This window comes from Nilaparvata lugens, chromosome 10 (assembly GCF_014356525.2).
Source record: "Nilaparvata lugens isolate BPH chromosome 10, ASM1435652v1, whole genome shotgun sequence".
Taxonomy (NCBI): Eukaryota; Metazoa; Arthropoda; class Insecta; order Hemiptera; family Delphacidae; genus Nilaparvata; species Nilaparvata lugens.
The window spans coordinates 2,084,472-2,104,869 of NC_052513.1; the positions used below are offsets into that span (position 1 = coordinate 2,084,472).

At 32.7% G+C, this 20,398-nt stretch overlaps 1 protein-coding gene across 20 annotated transcripts in view; it reads left to right on the forward strand.

Annotated features, from left to right (window-relative positions):
- Positions 1-20,398, forward strand: part of LOC111052030 (CAP-Gly domain-containing linker protein 2) — a 107,282-nt gene that overhangs the window by 71,967 nt on the left and 14,917 nt on the right. For 16 of the 20 annotated variants that reach the window (XM_039436073.1, XM_039436074.1, XM_022338634.2 and 13 more), the window contains 4 exons: positions 773-980; positions 2,854-3,118; positions 9,494-9,550; positions 18,739-18,879. In XM_039436073.1, coding sequence (XP_039292007.1) covers positions 773-980; positions 2,854-3,118; positions 9,494-9,550; positions 18,739-18,879 — 671 coding nt within the window. The remainder of the gene's footprint in view (positions 1-772; positions 981-2,853; positions 3,119-9,493; positions 9,551-18,738; positions 18,880-20,398) is intronic. The other 4 variants (XM_039436075.1, XM_039436085.1, XM_039436086.1 and 1 more) reach the window with 1 other exon arrangement.

Consider the following 20,398-nt stretch of genomic DNA (forward strand, 5'->3'; position numbering starts at 1 on the left):
ATCAAAACTAATAACGATCATTGCTTCTCAAACAATAATCGAATCTTCTCATACTAAGGCCTAAATGATCTATGTTCAAAGCTAATCGATTGATTGACATGATGAAATGGTAATTTTTACTACAATGTTCTCATTCCAATATTGAACAAATTCTAATTTGTTTAATATCGAATTTCCAAACAAATGAAATTTCTAAAAAAGTTCTCATTTTGAACCGTGATAGTGCATTGGGCCTCAAGGTGGATCCGCTCACCTCATTCAAGTTTTTCAAAGTTAATAAGAAAAGGTGATCGATATATATATATATATATATATATATATATATATATATATATATATATAATATATATATATATATATAGTAAGGTACTTCTATAGTTTTTGAAATGAAGAAGAAAACATTCAGTTAACAATCTTTTATTTAAATTCAGTTCTTATGACATGTACAATATTTCAAACATTTGCTGTATCTTGCCTTTCAAATAATCAATAACATACTTCGGCTACAGTCATTATACTCACGCCTAGGAATGCATCCAAGTAGACAACAGTGTCATCCATCATCTCATTGTTACTGTATGTGTAGGTACGAACTTTTGGATGGAAAACCTCACTCCTGAATACAATATTATCAATTTGTTGTAAACTGTACCTATTTTTCTTGTCATTCCTGAATCATAAGATATCACCTTGTAGTCAGTGTAATCACAAGATGGCAAACAGTAACATTCTTGGAAATAAATTGATTAGATTTGATTGTGTTTGTTTGCAGCAAGCCAGCGTGGCAGCATCAGTGGTTCATCCGGCACCCCATCAGCTGAGCTGAAAGTGGGCGATCGAGTGATAGTTATGAGCTCGCAGGGATCAAAGGCGGGCATGCTGCGTTATGTGGGCACCACCCACTTCCAGGTGGGCCAATGGTGTGGCGTCGAACTGGATGACCCACTCGGCAAGAATGATGGATCGGTGGCCGGCACCAGGTGGGTCACAAAAAACTAGAAATTACTGTTACATCTCGTTGTTATTTGTTAAATATCATCGGTTCGATCACTGGCATCAGCTGGGTCACTCAGTAATGCCGGGCTGCTCCAATACCTACAAGATATACCTACAAAGTATGTCTAGAGATGGAAATAAATCGGAAATTGCATTAATCAAATGCTAATTAATGAATAATTATTATTAACCAAATTTCCAATCAAATGCTGTAAATCACCCTGAAGACTTCTGCTACTACAAATATTGACAACAGGGTAAACAGCTATAGTGAGGTCCACGTTATAATGACAGTATTTGATCAACTTTGGTTTTGCTATCCTTGTCTATCATTAGACAAAGCCGGTGGTACTATCCTTTTCTAGCTCCACAACGATGCCAATTATGTTTTTGACAGTGTAGAAATATAATAAATTAATGCAGAGAATCGGCATCGCTATTCTCCTATCTTTATCCACTGCCATTATAACGTGGACCTCACTATAGATGGAAATTCGATGAGCGCTACTATACAAAAATTATTTGTCAGCCCGGGAATCGAACCCAGTACCTCCCCACAAAGTATGTCTTGTTGGTCTTGGCTGCTCCAAGTGAGATCAGTCTTGATTATGACTATCAGGCTGAGTATGATCAGCTGATTTAACACAGTTGATCATTATTGTGAAATTCACCATCGAGATAGATTAGAATTGGAGGAACTAAAGGCAGTGTCTTGTCTAATTTGGACAAGCTGCAAAGAAGCTTCAGTTGGTACTCAGTATAGTGCCAACATAAACAAAGCAGTGCACTGAGGCCCGGTTGCACTAAAGCCGGTTAAATTTTAACCGTGATTAATTTCACGAGAACCAGAACCAATCAGAGAAGGCATTTCAGAAAAGACGGCTCCTCTGATTGGTTCTCGTGAAATTAATTACGGTTAAAATTTAACCGGATTTTTTGCAATTGGGTCTGAGTATTTTTCTATAGTTCACATTCAAGTTGGAAGAATTTTTCTTCTTATTCTTCTGACATCCATTCAAAGAGAATGGTTTGGAATAATCAACCTGCCTGTTCCGGTCCTTGAGACCCTGTTCTAGCAGCTATATTTTTGAAACTCAATTTTGTGCCCATCTCTTCTTAGGTCGTCCAATATCTCTCCGTCATGCTGGTGAATTTTTAAGAGCTTGAACACTGATCCTACTGCTTGGCATTTTTTCAAGGTGTTCCATCTGACTCTATACTTTGATCAATGTCAAACAATTTAATGACCCTCACTATAATTCCTTATTTCCAAAACCTTCTGTATTGAATCGCTGTAACTCAAGCTATCCTGGTTTATATGCTGTAATATTAATTGTTGATTCTAGTCAATAATGACCATTTTCCTCTCAAATTATAGATTCACCAAGAAAATACATATTTTCAGGTTTGATAATAAATGTTAATAATTGAGATGCTTTATTTGAGTAGTTCATTATGTTTCTTTATAATCAACACTTCAATCCTCCATCTTTATTTTCTCGCACCACAGTTCTTGATTTGTTATATTGTAATTGTTTTGCATGTATTCATTTGTATCCTATGTGTGTAAATGATTGAATAAATTGAAATTGAAAATTGAAGAGATGTATCTGCCTTGTCCAATGACAGACAAGTATAGCAAACCAATGTTAATCAGGTGCAGACCTTCAACCTTGAAGCTTACTGTAGTCGTGAAATAAATTAGAAAGGGTGCCAGTGAATTCATGTAATAGAATAATAAATTAGTCATTTCTATGAATGTCACTTCTGCCTCAACAATGTAGAAGTGTATTATTTAAAATTATGTTCATTGATGAATATAGTAAAGATTTCAATGAATAATTCGATGTGTGCTAGGTACTTCGACTGCCTCCCCAACTTCGGTCTCTTCGCACCTCTTCACAAGGTGTCCAAGTCTCCAGCCGGGGGCCGCAAAGCGTCGGCTGCCACCCCATGCGTGATGCACCCGGCCGGCAGCAAGAAGGGGGCGGCACACCATGGCGGATCCAGGGAGTCACTCAACTCAATGGCCTCCACCGCTGCCTCCTCGGTCAAGAGCTCGGCCAGCCGGGTAAGGCTCGGGGTCACCTCCCTCGGACGCACCAGCACGCCCCTACGCACGGTAGGTTCCGGATTGTGTGCACCGCGAGCCTGCTCAAACTGTCTGATATTAGACAATATTCTTGTAATTCCATTATGAACAAAATACTTGATATTTGTAAGGAAATAGTGGTTTATCCCCAATACTTTGCAACTTCTTTAAGGCTGGCTGTGAATAAACCACTATTTCCGTCATTGCAAATAGCTATTCCGTTAATAATGAGAGCACAAGAATATTATCTAGTAATATCAGACAATAATAATTATTTTATAGAAGCAAGTTAAGGCTGTTTGGTACACTTTTTTTTATTTAAATTGGATAATCTTTTTTAATATAATAATTATATTGATCTTAACAGTTATTGTTAAGATCATTATAAGAGTGGGAAAAAGTGGCAACTGAAATGTTTAAGTGGTCTAATAAGCGAGCTATGGGTCTATATCTTTCCAAACCAAAACATTTTATTCCCCTTATTGTTCATAAATAAAAAAGTAACATTTTTTTGTAAATTCGACAACTTGTTTATTTTGGCATTAATCGCGAAAAAACGCATATTATAAAAAAGCCAATGATATACTGAATGTATTAAAAAAACTTCAATGGAAAATTCGAAACCGTTTATGATCTGAAAAGAAAACGGAGTTAGCACTTCAACAACCCATAACTCGCTTATTAGAACACTTGAAAATTTCAGTTGCCACTAAATTTCACTCTTATAATGATCTTAACAATTATATTGAAAAAGATTATTAAATTTAAATAAAAAAATTGTACTGAACAGCCTTAAGTTGCTTTTGTATTATTGTCTGATATTACTAGATAATATTCTCGTGTTTTCATTATGAACGGAATAACTATTTGAAATGACGGAAATGTGGTTTATTTCACAATACCTTGCAACTCTTCCAGTTGATGCTGAAGATTGGGGTTCCTTATCATTAATAAAGTTATGTTTTTTATTCATTTATACAATAAGTACATTTTCAAAATGATAGGGAGAGAAAAAATAAGGTAACCTTGTGCTATTCCTCTCCCAAATTTAGATAACACAGAGTCTGAAATAGGTTAAGTCTTGTAATTCTATAAATATGTAAAATATTTATTATTCACAAAAGTCTGAAATTCTTCAAGTTGATGCTAAATAAAAATATAGTAGCCTACTGGATTCTAATGTCAATATAAATATAGATAGTTAGATGTACTATAGGGAGGTCCACGTTGTAATGGCAGTATTTGATTAAGATTGGATAGCGCTTCCGCCATCATTTTCTATTTCCGCAACATTTTTCAACAATGTAGAAATACAATTAGTGGAAATATGCCTATTCCATCTCAATTATGAAAACATATTATTGAATCATTCAACTATAAGAAATAAATAAAGACTATCCAAATTGAATGAAAATAACATGATATTCTCAAAACCACTAATTCCGAATGTCAAAACCGATAAGGAATACTCTCGGCTAGTTAAATCAAATGTCATGATTAAATTTATGACGATTGTGGCTAAGGTTATCCTTTCACAGTGTTTTAGAGGGGTTAGAGTTTGCTGTCTTGCTGACTGTCTAGAAATCTGGGTGTTTTGTTACAAGTGAGTTATCAAGAATGCTCAAAATAATTTCGAGAGCTCATCCTTCTTCTAAAATTGTTCCCAACTATGTAAAACTCCATTTAAATGTCAACTTGTCAATTCAAATTATACATGGTGTTTCGGAAGTAGTGTCGAACATTTTAGGATATTGTTCCTGAATGATAGAAGACTACAAATGTCATACGTATTTGTAGTGTCCAAAACTCAGCGGTTATCCTTATAGCTGCCATTTTGTTTTTTTACTTGGAAATTTTTATCTCAAGAACGAAATGTTGTATTAATCTGAAATTTGGCATGAATATCTATGCTTTAAGGACTCAACTTTAAAAAATAAAATAAAAAATGTTCTATGTACATATTCAAAATGGCGCCCATTTTTAATTTTTGATTGCAAATTTCACCCCCTGTGGGTTGGGGGAGCCCTGAGTTGACCACCTGACTCAGCAATTTGTCACACCAGAATAGGCCCACAGTATCCCGGCTTGTCGTAGGAGGCGACTAACGGGACCCCTTTACAAAGCTCTTCTTCCCTCTCCCTTCTTCTTTTCTATATGCTTTAGAACTTTCAAATTTCTAGAATGGTACTATTTCCATTGACTTGGCTTTGTGCCATTCTTACTTTATTCTTTCTGTCGGCCTCCCTTGGCCATATTCTTCTTCTTTTTCTGGTCCTCCAAATTGGGGGTTGGTCGTAGAACTTAAGACTCTACACTGTAAAAAACAAATTTTAAAGAAGCAAACGGCGATCCTTAGAATGACAGGTCCTGATGCAACAAATATTCCTGGAGGTAAAACAGTCCCCTATTCGGATCTCCAGGAGGGGAACAGTATTGGGAGGTGTGGAGGAGGACCTTAGAGTGATGGGAGTGAGAAACTGGAAAGAGTTGTGTCAGGATGGACCGAGATGGAGGAGAATCGTAGCGGAGACCAAGGCCCACAGAGGGCTGTAGCGCCATAGGGTATGGATTGCAAATTTCACGAAAACCGTTCACTTTACAGAAAATTTACAAGAGTCAAAAAATTTGGCTAATTTTATCAAGATTTCAAGGATACCTCATTTATTAAGATTGGTCAGAGAATAACAGAGAAATTGACTATTTCCGTACAGCATGCATGATCTTGAACAAAAAAGATCATCTGAAAAACATTGTAAAATCAGCTAGATGGCCATATTAAGCCATACCGAGATTCAAAGCTTCATCTTAACCTTCCGGTAATTGCGCCCTACTCAATCACACGAGCAGTCGCGTGTTGTACTTTTTACAGCATCCAATTTTCCTAGTGTTATGTACTCTGTTTACTGTCAAAACATATTAATTAATTGTATTACTTTTTCCATCTTCTTGGATTATTTTACGCCTATGAACATTTGGATGATTACCATTTCATAGCCCAATAAGGTCCACCAAGCAAAGCCAATTCTGTGTTATTGGTTCGTTTACAGTCCCCGTATACAGTCTTTCCCTATCTTATGCACAGTATGACTTATGCACTGTCGCGACTAAATGGCACCTAAAGACTGAACCATTGCTCGGTTGATACTGCAACTCAGTGGAGTGATGGGGAGAAAGTTTTGGAATGCATAGGTGACTCATTCACTGACACCACCCCATTCAATAGTTTTGTGCAGCAAAAAACTGACACTGTTGTACTTTTTACAACAGCGCGACTGCTGGAAGATAAATACAATTGGATTAAAAATGTAATATTCATGTTTAAATTGTGAAAAGTGGTCATGCATGCAATACAAAAATAATAAATTTCTCCTTGAAATCTTGATAAAATTTGCTAACTTTTTTCTCTATTGTAAATTTTCTGTAAAGTGAACGGTTTTCGTGAAATTTGCAAAACTTTTATATAGCCGCCATTTTGAAAATTTACATCGAAAAGTTTTTATTTTATTTTTTAAAGCTGAGTCTTCATAGCATAAATATTCATGCCAAAATTCAACATTTACATCATTATATGTAATACATCATTTCGTTCTTGAGATGAAAATTCCTAAGTGAAAAAAAAACAAAATGGCAGCTATAAGGATAACCGCTGAGTTTTGGACACTTAAAATACGACATTTGTAGTCTCCTATCATCCAGGAACAATACCCTAAAATGTTCGACACTACTTCTGAAACATTTTGTATATATTGCCTATTTACCAGTTCATTCTTCAAATGCATCTCCGAAGTTGTAGAGACCATTTAAGGTCTAAGATTAGGCCTAAGGTTAAGACCTAAGATTAGGTCTTAGACCATTCTTCAATTTATGAAATACACAAAACTTTTCATCATTAAGGGGTGAAGTTTGTATTCCACCATAGCAATCTTGAACCATTGATAAAATTTACAAAAGTTTGTTGATTTTGACTAAAATGTCACATACATAATTGTTATCATGAAGTATCACCGTAACAATATCAAGAATCGTTCATCAAATTTACAAAATTGTGTTGTCTTTGAACCATTTTTGATCTAATTCTCTATCACATGTTGTTTCATATTGCGAAGGCAGTGTGAGAAGGAACTCGATTGCAGTGTGACACGTCTGGACCTACCATTCATTTTTTGTCTTTGTCAGCTGCATGGTTTGCGCTGTTATCCATCCTTTTTTAACGTCCAACTCACCTGCTAATCGTCTACTAGTTTCCTTCTTTGTCTGGATCATTTACTCTCAAACATTATTTTTCATTTATTTTAATTTTCCTGCCTTACTAAGTTACTAGATAATCGCATTCCTCATTCCTTCTTTTTTGTTTCGTTCCGTTGGTACCGTAGTCAGTTAATACCACTACTTACAATATTTGCGTTGTTTTCATCATGTTTTAACTTTTAACTCGCCTGCCCTGCAAGTAGATAATTGTCTAATATCTTCCCTTGTTTTGTTTGGCTGCATTAGTAATCAGTTACTACATAGTATTTACAAACTTCCCTTCAGTATTTGGTCTAATTCAGTGTGTTGCTACTAATTTTTGTTCTATATATTTTATTTGTTCATATATTTTATTGTCTTCATTCTTCTTTCATTAGAACTAATAACTCATTTTTTTAAACTATTTCGTCAATTTTTTGCCTGACTGAGTGCCGGTTGCACAACAACCGGTTAAATTTTAACCGTGATTAATTCCACGAGAACCAATCAGAGAAGCCGTCTTTTCAAAAACGCCTTCTCTGATTGATTCTCGTGAAATTAATCACAGTTAAAATTTAACCGGCTGTTGTGCAACCGGACTTGAGTGTGGATTTTACTAATTTTGACGCTGTTCTAATCCTAAATCTTCATAACTTTTTGTTCATTCCCATTCTTGTAGTAATCGTTCAATCGATATCATTATTTTGTTTCCCTGCATTATTAGTAATAGACAATTCACTACCTATCAAAAGTCTTCTATCCATTTTTGGCCTGACTCTGTGTGGTTTTTTACTAGTTTTGTTGTATCTTTCAATAATCCTCAACTGATGCACTAGATGTAATAACTCTACTAAATTCTTGTCAAATTAAAACTATTCATATTTGTTTTAAAACTTTTTTTTTAGTTTTGGCATGGCTCTGTATGGCTCCCAGTTCATTAATTCCACTCTAATTTTTCATTCAACTGTCCTACTAGCTGATATTGTCCAATAGATTCATTTTTTCTGTTTCATTAGTAACTAATGATTATCTATCATACATGTATTCTTTAGATTTTGTTGATGAGTTTGGAATTGGTTGTTATACATGCTGTTTATTCATGTTGCATCGCTTCTTTTTATTTATTTTTAGTATCCGTTGTTGTAGTTTCATCCATTATAATAAAAATTAGATCTGTTTTATTAGAGGCTGTACAGTAAATAATTTACTCTTTTCAGTAATTAGATTTACTCACTCATTTTGTTATCAAGCATGCGTATCCAAACCTTAAATTATTTACTAATATTATGTTTGTATTGTATAAATTATTTTGTTTATTTACAACGTCATATTTCAGCGATTCTTAATAATATCTATCATGTCTACTTGAACTTGAAGTGCCATTGGTCATTAAATCTCAATTGGAAGAACATAGTTGGAATATCAGCTCAAATACTTGAGGCTTAGTAATATCATGCAGTACTTCATGGTGATTAAACTTCATTGTGTAGCCTTAGAGCCTCATGAAAGTCTTTGGTTAGAAGACACATGCTGGATTTTCAGCTGTGATTTTATTGATGGATTCTAGAGTACTTTATCTCAAATTGGAATATTTTCAGTTCAGAAATACTAGATTCTATCAAATTGATTGATACTTGGCTCCAGAAAAAGTTTTCATACATTTATAGATACAATAAAAATACAATTTGTATTCTTGTTTTTTAATATTTTATTAATTTTAAAGGGTACTATAATTCTATTTTATAAATACAAGAAAGTAGCCCTGAATTCATACATTTTAATTTATAGATACATTTATTTCTTGTAGGATGTCACTCATGTATCGTTGCATCTTGTTTATCAGAGCTCAAACTATTCCATAAATGATGCTATTAAGCTGTAGATTAATCATTTGATAAATAATGCAATAACGCTGAAGAGATATGACATGATAAATGATGCTATAAATCTATAGATTAATCATTTGATAAATGAGAAAATGGAAATAAATTTTAATTTGAAAAAAATATGATGAGATGAGTTTTACACTTTTTGAAACCTATCAAACTTACTCATTTATTCACAAACCTCTATCCAGCCAGTCTAATCTAATACTTTTTCTAGACATAGTTAAGTATTCCCATGAATCAATCTGATGAATGGTTTATGCTAATAGATTTGTATTGTTCAATTTTTCAGCTTCGGAGTAGTCAGAATGACGCTTCAGCAAATGATAAGGGCAAATCTCCTCTTCAGGTAATACTGAAATTACTTTTTTTCAATTCAATTAGTTTCTGGTGTTCTGGTGTATCGTGGCTTTTGTTGTATGTGAAATTGCATGAGTCACTGCTTTGAGGCTAAAACTCATAAGTAATTCAATACTAATAAAGTAAATCTATCAATATAATTTCATCACCTTCAATAGAAGAATTCATGAGATTACCTGGGACTGTGATTTACACCATGTTTTGCTTCGCTGATTATGCATCAATTAATTATTTACACATTAATTGTGTAACAATAATTAATTAATTACTAATCATGCATTAATATTATAAATGCTTGCTTTTGGTACTTATGGTCAATGAGTGTTATTTGTTCAAGCAAGGTAGATAGATAAATCTTGTTCAAGGACATATATTTTACGTACGATATAAACTGCCAATAATTAATTATTGTCCCACAATGCTTTATATTTACAATAACAGGTCGCTTGTAGATTAATGTAGGCCTAGATTATAGATGTCAATAATCAGACAATTAATAATTGAAAATATATCATCATCTATTAGTCTTAAGTGGGTAATCAATCATCATTGAATCATCAATAAATAATACTTATTAAGGTATATTCCCAATAATGTAAAATTTAATATATTCATACTAATTTTGTAATACTAAAAATATTATCGGTGGAAGATATTAATAACTTGAAAGAAGTCATTAATATGTGTAAGCAGTTCATGTATATAACATGTAATATTAACATCATGGTGGTGATGGGTTGTAAGGTGTGAGTTCATTTTAATGTTTACTTGGCTGATACAGTATTAAGCAATATTATTTATTATTGATATAGAAGTTGAGTTTTTTAAGGCTCAATATATTTCTCCTATTAGAAGGAAATAAAAAATCTAATTACCCTTTATTGAAACCTTTTATTCACGACATGTTTCAACTTATAAATTCTCTTTTCAAGTCTTAAGAATGGCATTCATATGTTGAAACATATTTTGAATAAAATGTTTTAATAACGGGTACTTAAATTTTTCACTTCCTGAGATAAGATCAGCCCCCACCAAAAAGTTCATGTTTCTCCTCTTGTATGTTTCAGCATGAAAATTGTTTATACAAGATTATTCTATGATCATATTCCTGATATTTTTCTCCAATTACTTCATTCGTCAAAATATATTGTCTTGAATACAATTTTGATAAATTATTGCAAATAATTATTAAATATTTAGAATCTTGTTTGTTAGTGAATGTTAAGAGTTCATATATGGACCAGAATTCACTTTTTTGTGTCAGTCTAGAACTGAAAAGCACAAAGACAAGGTGTTCAATTTTTGTATACCCTATATTTGTATTTGAACACAGAGATCTCAGATGATGATCTTTATAGTCATAATAATAATAATAATATCGAGTGACCTGGCTGGCTCAGGTCTGGTGTCAGAGTTTTCAGGTCGCAACTGATCAATTTCAGGGCCTCTGACATGACCTAACGACTGCTTTTAAGGCAGCCGGGACCTACGGCTTTACAGTCAATTTAGAACTCGATATTCAGGCTTCTATCTCATTACTTGAGAATTCTATCACATTTTTAACTAAAAACAAGCATTTCGGAAATGAAATTGGCCCACTTTTGTCATTTGATTGTCAATTTTCACCCTTTTTCGTCAATTTCCTTTGTTATTTTCTCTGTTTCTTTGAGAATATTTATTGATGATGTGAATGCTAATAAATTACACAGGTGAGAGTCGTTAAAGTGTATTACCCTGATTGGGAGCCGGGTTACTATTGAGAAAGAGACAGAAAATGAAAGAAATGATGAGCGAAAGAGAGAGAGGACACTCCTCCGGGAACATCATGGGTCTAATTATGACGTCACACCCTTGATCTACGCATGCGCAGTATTAATTTTGTTCCTGTTACAAGAACTTCAATGTTGCCGCTACTACTAAGATACTACTGCACTAAGACAAATATATCATCACTCCTACAATAAAAAATACTAGAAATTTCAACATGAATCTTTGAATGTAACGTATATTCATCAACTGTTATTGATGGAATAACTTGATTTAATAACTGTTATTCCAATGTACTTGTTCCATTAGAACTGATTGATATTACACTATTATATTTTGTTCTGAGTACATCCAATGTTTGAAGTAAATTACTATATACTCAAGTACTGATAATTTTGTACTTTAATTCTGTATTCTATCAGTAAAATTAGGTACTGATAGTAAGGTATTCTATTACTGTACTCGAATACTGATTATTCTATCAGTTGCTTTATTCAATACTTTTTCACTTACGACCAAACTCAGTTTTTTATTCATACACAAACAAAACTAACGCCTAGTTTGTTAGTGGTTGTAAATGTTGTCTTTTAACGTAATTGTTTTTTAACGCTTTTTGTTTGTTGTGTTTATTGTAAAATCATCTAAATAAATACTTTTATTGTTACTAGTTAGCTGTGATAACGTATTAGATTTTTCTGTTGGAACAGAAAAAAACAAGTTTTGTTGGGATTATTTTCCTGTAGAATCGTTATTTCAAATCCTACCTTCCACTTTTGAAATCTGTCATAGATTGATGTAATGAGAAGCTTTCTTTTAAGGGAATCAAGTTGTGATATTATCAAATTCCACTTGAAAGTGCACTATAAGGCGGAATTTGATAATGTTTCGCTTGTTTTTAATGCTTCGTGTGTGTATTAGATTTTCTTGCATGATACTGCATGAAATTGTGTGTTTGTCAAGTAGTACAGGTATAATATTGAGCTATAAATTTATAGTACAGTTAGTAGTCCATATTCATTATGAATTGGATGTGCAACTGAAATTGCCATCTGTAATAATTGCGTGGATCATCAGCTATGGCCTAAAAACGTCGTTAATTGTAAGTATTGCAAGGTAAGTTGCAAAATAGTTCTATAAGATGATGCGCAGTAAGCTAATTTAAGCGCAGTAAGTTACTCAAATATTCAAAATGATGTCTCACACAATTGTATGAGGTTTGCAATCAAAAAATGATTGTACAATGCAATAGTTGACCGAGCGAAGTGAGGTCTAAGATTCAAGACGACGGTTTGGAATTTCTCTTAATGTTTAAATGTTTTTATGTTGCGCATTTACGGCGAAACTCGGTAATAGATTTTCATGAAATTTGACAGGTATGTTCCTTTTTAAATTGCGCGTCGACGTATATACAAGTTTTTTGGAAATTTTGCATTTCAATGATAATATAAAAGGAAAAAGGAGCCTCCTTCATACGCCAAATTTAGAGTAAAAATCAGACTATAGAATTATTCATCATAAATCAGCTGTCTAGTGGACTATAATCACTACCTCCGTAAACAAAGCCGTAGTGCATTAGTGTGACATCAGCACTGGTAGGGCTCCTACACCAATAGAAACACTAGCTGATATAGATCAGCTGAAATCAACAAATTTTTATTGGTGTAGGAGCCCTACCTGCGCTGACGTCACACAAATGCACTACGGCTTTGTTTACGGAGGTAGTGCTATAATACTACCCGTTCAAAAACATCGAACATCTTGAAAATTTATCTTTCCATCAACGTTGTAGACAGTTGCAGCCAGACCTGATAACAGCGCTCACACTCACATTCCGGGACGACACGTCACGGTACGATAGAAAAAAAGCTCTTTGTTTATTTAGGATTTTTTCTAGACATTTTAAATTGATAAATTATTTATTAATTTTTGAGAAAACATAACAACATGTCAATGTAACTTCCGGGACGACACGTCACGGTACGATAGAAAAAAAGCTCTTTGTTCATTTAGGATTTTTTCTAGACATTTTTAATTGATAAATTATTTATTAATTTTTGAGAAAGCATAACAACATGTCAATGTAACTTACTGAGCGCCAGGTCTACTGTTCACAGAACTACTAGTTATGAGAAGATTCCTACCTACAAATCTAGAACCTTGTTTAGTGCAAAATTTTGTTTAATAATGGAGATGGTATTCTGATAGATATCCGTGATGAGTAGAAAATTACTTTGTCACATTAACACAAATATTCAGATGATGAGATTCTTCCTTCAATCTAGCTTACTACAGGTTAATAATAGTGTAACATACTCAACAAGTTTCTCATCATTGTAATAAAAAGAGGTTGTTTCAAAGTCAACCTTTTTAAGTACCTATGTAGATAGTTTATAACATGTGAACGGTAAATTCTCCCTTAAATTGAACTATATGAATTCCAATGAACTAGAATCACGAATTGATGGGTTCATGCCAAACCAATATTTTTTACAAAATGCAAGTTTGTTTGATAGAATATTATGCCATCTGTATGCTACATTATGTACATATGCGTTCATTATGAAAATTAATGCATAAAGTATGTTTCAAATCTAGCAATTCGTTTTAGAAACATGATTTCCATAATATCCTAATTGATGATAAGTTATACTAGTAGTTCTGTGAACAGTAGACCTCACGCAGTATTCTCATACACAAGTACCTGATTGAAACTATAGACCTTATGGAAATACAGCAATAGACTGGCTTCTCCACACATCTGTGTAATCACTTGTCAGATGATTTATGATGAATAATTCTATAGTCTGATTTTTACTCTAATATTGGCGTATGAAGGAGGCTCCTTTTTCCTTTTATATTATCCTTGAAATGCAAAATTTTCAAAAAACCTTGTATATACGTCGACGCACAATTAAAAAAGGAACATACCTTTTAAATTTCATGAAAATCTGTTACCGCGTTTCGCCGTAAATGCGCAACATATAAACATTAAGAGAAATGCCAAACCGTCGACCTGAATCTTAGATCTCACTTCGCTCGGTCAATTAAATAGAATTTTCAACAAATTTCCTTAACAAAAATACCGTAACGTTTTTTGATAAATGATTTCAATAGAAGTAGGTCGAAAAACCTATATCATCATATTATATTTGTCTAGGTTGAATGTTCTAACAGTACCTCAATGTTTCATTTATTCAGGGTCAATAACTGAACAATATGACATGATAGTCATAAACTATTGATAAGAGATGTAGCCAAATACTTATTTAAGCCTTATAAGTAGTTTATTATGAAGCTCATAAGGATATGAATTTATTTAAATTATTAAAATTTAAGAATACAATGAAATTATCGAAATGGAAGAGTGATGAAACATTGAGATTGAGGAAGAGGGTAGAATACCTACCGTACCTATAATATTTTGTGGGTAAAGCCAACACAAGCCCTGAGCTTTTGCTTGCGTATTGACCGATGAGAATAGACCCGCAGATATTATTATTTTATAGGGTTTTCAAAACTCACTATAAGTATGCCATGGAGTGTTATTTTAGAGGATTGTTAGTTCAATATTATTCTTCAGTGAGAATAGTACCTGCAGTGGGTGGTCAAATAATAATTATTATAGAGAGTGGGTGAAAAGTCCGAGAACGGCTTAATATCTCATACACAACGATAATTTGACGGTGCCATGCAAATCAGAAATGAAATACATGAGTGGTATTGATTAATAATGTGAATATCTTCCAAACGGTTTGAGATATCGATGTGCGGTTTTCGCCATTCATTTTTCCTTGAAATTCCGTATCGAAATCATGTATCACATGATCACCTTCCTATTTAAAAAAATAAAGTTGCATTCAAAATGACGGATCCGAGATGGCGGACCAGATTTTTAAAGTAATTGTAAAGTATTTTTTTTCAATTTGAGTAGGATCCCAATCACACCTACTGTCAAATTACCTTTGTGTATGAGATATTAAGCCGTTCTCGGACTTTTCACCCACTCTGTATAATTGGTCCACTTATTATGCATTAAGACGTTATTTCAAATTTTTTCTTTCATTTTTTTTGAACATTTCATTATCAAAATTTGGGAATGGAATAGTTTTGGGCCAAGCCTATTGTTCCTTCTCAATCACATTTATATGATTGTGATTGTAACCACGAATAAATAAATAAAAATTAATATTCTATTGAAAATTTCCCAAAATCTCCCATCACAAATAAAGTGTGCTGATACACACCATGTGAGTTTAAGGGTGGATAGGAAGGATAATATGAGATACCAATAATTAGCATTGATATTTGTTCAAACGATTACATATCATAAGGCTTCTTTTTCCTTTATATTATCCTTGAAATGCAAAATTTTCAAAAAACCTTGTATATACGTCGACGCACAATTAAAAAAGGAACATACCTTTTAAATTTCATGAAAATCTGTTACCGCGTTTCGCCGTAAATGCGCAACATATAAACATTAAGAGAAATGCCAAACCGTCGACCTGAATCTTAGATCTCACTTCGCTCGGTCAATTAAATAGAATTTTCAACAAATTTCTTTAACAAAAATACCGTAACGTTTTTTGATAAATGATTTTAATAGAAGTAGGACGAAAAACCTATATCATCAAATTATATTTGTCTAGGATGAATGTTCTAACAGTGCTTCAATGTTTCATTTATTCAGGGTGAATAACTGAACAATATAACATGATAGTCATAAACTATTGATAAGAGATGTAGCCAAATACTTATTTAAGCCTTATAAGTAGTTTATTATGAAGCTCATAAGGATATATGAATTTATTTAAATTATTAAAATTTAAGAATGCAATGAAATTAAATCGAAATGGAAGAGTGATGAAACATTGAGATTGAGGAAGAGGGTAGAATACCTACCGTACCTATAATATTTTGTGGGTAAAGCCAACACAAGCCCTGAGCTTTTGCTTGCGTATTGACCGATGAGAATAGACCCGCAGATATTATTATTTTATAGGGTTTTCAAAACTCACTATAAGTATGCCATGGAGTGTTATTTTAGAGGATTGTTAGTTCAATATTATTCTTCAGTGAGAATAGTACCTGCAGTGGGTGGTCAAATAATAATTATTATAGAGAGTGGGTGAAAAGTCCGAGAACGGCTTAATATCTCATACACAACGATAATTTGACGGTGCCATGCAAATCAGAAATGAAATACATGAGTGGTATTGATTAATAATGTGAATATCTTCTAAACGGTTTGAGATATCGATGTGCGGTTTTCGCCATTCATTTTTCCTTGAAATTCCGTATCGAAATCATGTATCACATGATCACCTTCCTATTTAAAAAAATAAAGTTGCATTCAAAATGACGGATCCGAGATGGCGGACCAGATTTTTAAAGTAATTGTAAAGTAGTTTTTTTCAATTTGAGTAGGATCCCAAATCACACCTACTGTCAAATTACCTTTGTGTATGAGATATTAAGCCGTTCTCGGACTTTTCACCCACTCTGTATAATTGGTCCACTTATTATGCATTAAGACGTTATTTCAAATTTTTTCTTTCATTTTTTTTGAACATTTCATTATCAAAATTTGGGAATGGAATAGTTTTGGGCCAAGCCTATTGTTCCTTCTCAATCACATTTATATGATTTGTGATTGTAACCACGAATAAATAAATAAAAAATTAATATTCTATTGAAAATTTCCCAAAAATCTCCCATCACAAATAAAGGTGTGCTGATACACACCATGTGAGTTTAAGGGTGGATAGGAAGGATAATATGAGATACCAATAATTAGCATTGATATTTGTTCAAACGATTACATATCATAAGGCTTCTTTTCTTTTTATCTTCTAATAATTAATTATATTGTGTAGATTTCTGAAAATAATCAGTTCTTTATTATTATTGTTCATCATAAATTAGAATTTAAGCAAAATCAGAAATAGATATTGATGTTTTTTAACTTCACCGTTCCATGTAGATATGACAAAATCACATGGCATTACATATTTTAAAGGAGAGGTAGTTCAATTATACTTCTTTGAGAATAGTTATTGAAGCTATTTTTCAGTTTATAGCCTAGTTTGAAAAATAATGTCATTACACCTTTTCATTTATCAGTATAATTCTCCAGTTTCCACCTTAAACCGTATACATTAATAGAGTAATATTCTATATCTATCAAAATTATTTTCATAAGGAAAACAGCTTCGGGTTAAATCTGTTGCTTCTCTCACTGGCAAAACTGGTCTATATATTATTCTAATTGATAATATTTTATGAATGAACTTGAAATTTTCAGTTCAATATTATCATCAAAATTTTTATAGTTTTTGCTTTTTAAATGTAATTTTGTGTTTGAAAATAGTTTTCTTGATTTTAAAATTTATAAAATAGGAACTCAGGAAGTGGAAGTGCAAATTTTTAGTGAGAAAAATGAAGAACCCAAGACATAACCTATAACCTGTTGATAGGAAATGACATTGGGTAATACGGCAAGGCAGAACATCCGAAAGGATCTCTCTGCCGATAAAAGCCATAAGAGTAAATAAATAAATGAACTTGAATAATCTCATCTGCCCATTATAACAATGGAAGCGTAGAGTGAATCTTCTTCCCTATAAAATTTCGCATCTTAAGCCTATTATTAGAACTTCTAGGTTATTTTTTGTTTCATCTCAAAAATGACTCATCCATCATTTGACCTATTTTATCCTAAATTTATGTTTGAGTCACTGCATTTTTTATTGTCGTCTTTACCAATAATTCTGATTAAAAAGACTAGATGTTTTCCAACCTTATTTTATTGAAAATCGAGATACTTTATCGGTTGTTACACCATTATCAATATCTGGTAAACTTCAGTTTAAACGTCTAAAAATACATCTAGTATTTTCATTCAGTAGGCCTATGTATACTATCACAATATCACCTTCACTACTACTCAGAAAATTCCCAATAATTTTTCAGTACCGTATCTCTTCTTATCTCATTTTATTGTTTCTGGTTTCTTATTATATCTATATTTTGTATTGTATTTGTATTTTTTGATAAAACAAAATAGAATCTTATAGCACCCGTTATTTTTAAAAAAACTTTAAAATAGTTTAACAACTAGTTTCGGTGATATTACACCATCGTCATGTTATCTGACAATAATATCACCGAAACTAGTTGTTAAACTATTTTAAAGTTTTTTTTAAAAATGAAGGGTGCTATAAGATTTTATTTTGTTTTATTAATAAAAAAGTAGCCCATGTTAATAAGTGTTTTTTGTATTTTTTGCTATCGACGTGGTTGAGTGGTAGAGTGGTCATTACTGTCCAAACTTCGCCAAGTCATCTAATAGAAAAGTAATTCTATTCTATGTCATTAATCTTCTATAATTGATCATTTTTATTTTCTCAGGAGCTGCTAAGGGAGAAGCAGCAGCACATAGAACAGCTGTTGAAGGAGCGTGACCTTGAACGAGCAGAGGTCACGAGAGCGGCCAGCCAAACAGAGGATGCCGAGAGGAAGTTGGCTGACTTCAAGCAGGAATTCTTGCAAGTAAGTCTCCTATTTTTCGCTCTTGTTTTTCTCCAATTTATAATAATTTTCGCCCTGGAATGTTGATTGACAACTCATGGGGCCCGTGTTATAGGAATTGAGAAGTTATGTGAAACAAGAACAGAGGATAGACACTGTTCAAGAACTATTAAACCCAGTTGCACGAAAACCTGTTGAATTTTATTTATGATCAAAATCCAAGAGAACCAATCAGAGAAGTTTTTTTTTTTGAAAAAGAAGGCTTCTCTGATTTGTTCTTGTTGTATTTAATCGGAATTAAAAGTTAACAGATTTTTGTACAACGGGTTAGTCTGTATGTATTAAATAAGTTGAGATTTGGAGAAAATATCCGAGTTGCCAAATTTTGAAAAATTTTAATCTTTTCATGCAAGCCCATATGACAAGATGTATTCAATTCGACAACACAGTCAATACAGAGTTGCTAATTTGAATATATCCAGTCATATGCGCTTGAATGAAATGATTGGAATTTCGCACAATTTGGCAACACAGATAATTATCTCCAAGTCTCAACTTATTCTATACAAAGCTACGATATATAAACGTACTATGCTTGAATTGTGTATACTACTCTCTGATATAAATAAAAACAGAAATACACTAAGTTACCCTTTTTACTTTCCTTGCCCTATTACCATAGGTAAGGAAAGTATTGCTTCCAAAAAAAAAAATAAGGTACCCCAATTTCAAGTTTTCTATAAGTTTCAAGGTCCCCTGAGTCCAAAAACATGATTTTTGGGTGTTGGTCTGTATGTGTGTATGTCTGTGAACACGATAACTCCATTCCTAATTAACCGATTGACTTGAAATTTTAAACTTAAGGTCCTTATAACATGAGGACCCGACAATAAGAAATTCAATAAAATTCAATTCAAGATGGCGGATAATTACTAAAAAACCATGTTTTTCACGGTTTTCTCGAAAACGGCTCTTACGATTTTCTTCAAATTTATACTATGGATAGCTATTTATAAGCTCTATCAACTGACATGAGTCACATTTCTGGGAAAATTGCAAGAGCTCCGTAATATTCTTGAGAAAAATGGCGGATAATTACTAAAAAACCATGTTTTTCACGATTTTCTCGAAAACTGCTCTAACAATTTTCTTCAAATTTATACCATGGATAGCTATTTATAAGCTCTATCAACTGACATGAGTCTCATTTTAGCATATTCTCAGCTTAGCATACACCGCTTTTCATTTGTATCTCTCAGGGTGTTTATTATAAGTAAACACTTATTCTTTATCATCAAGTAATCATAATATTATTCTTTCCGATTGATATATTTATGTATATATTTTTATTCTTTTCTTATTCTTTTTCTCATTGTATTATTATTATTATTCTGATTTCACTTTGGTTTGTTAATTTTGTATAATGGAAGCAAAATGGATCTTTGTTGATCTGTTGCTTCCACACATTATTGTAAATAAATAAATAAATAAATAAATTTCTGGGAAAATTGCAGGAGCTCCGTAATATTCTTGAGAAAAA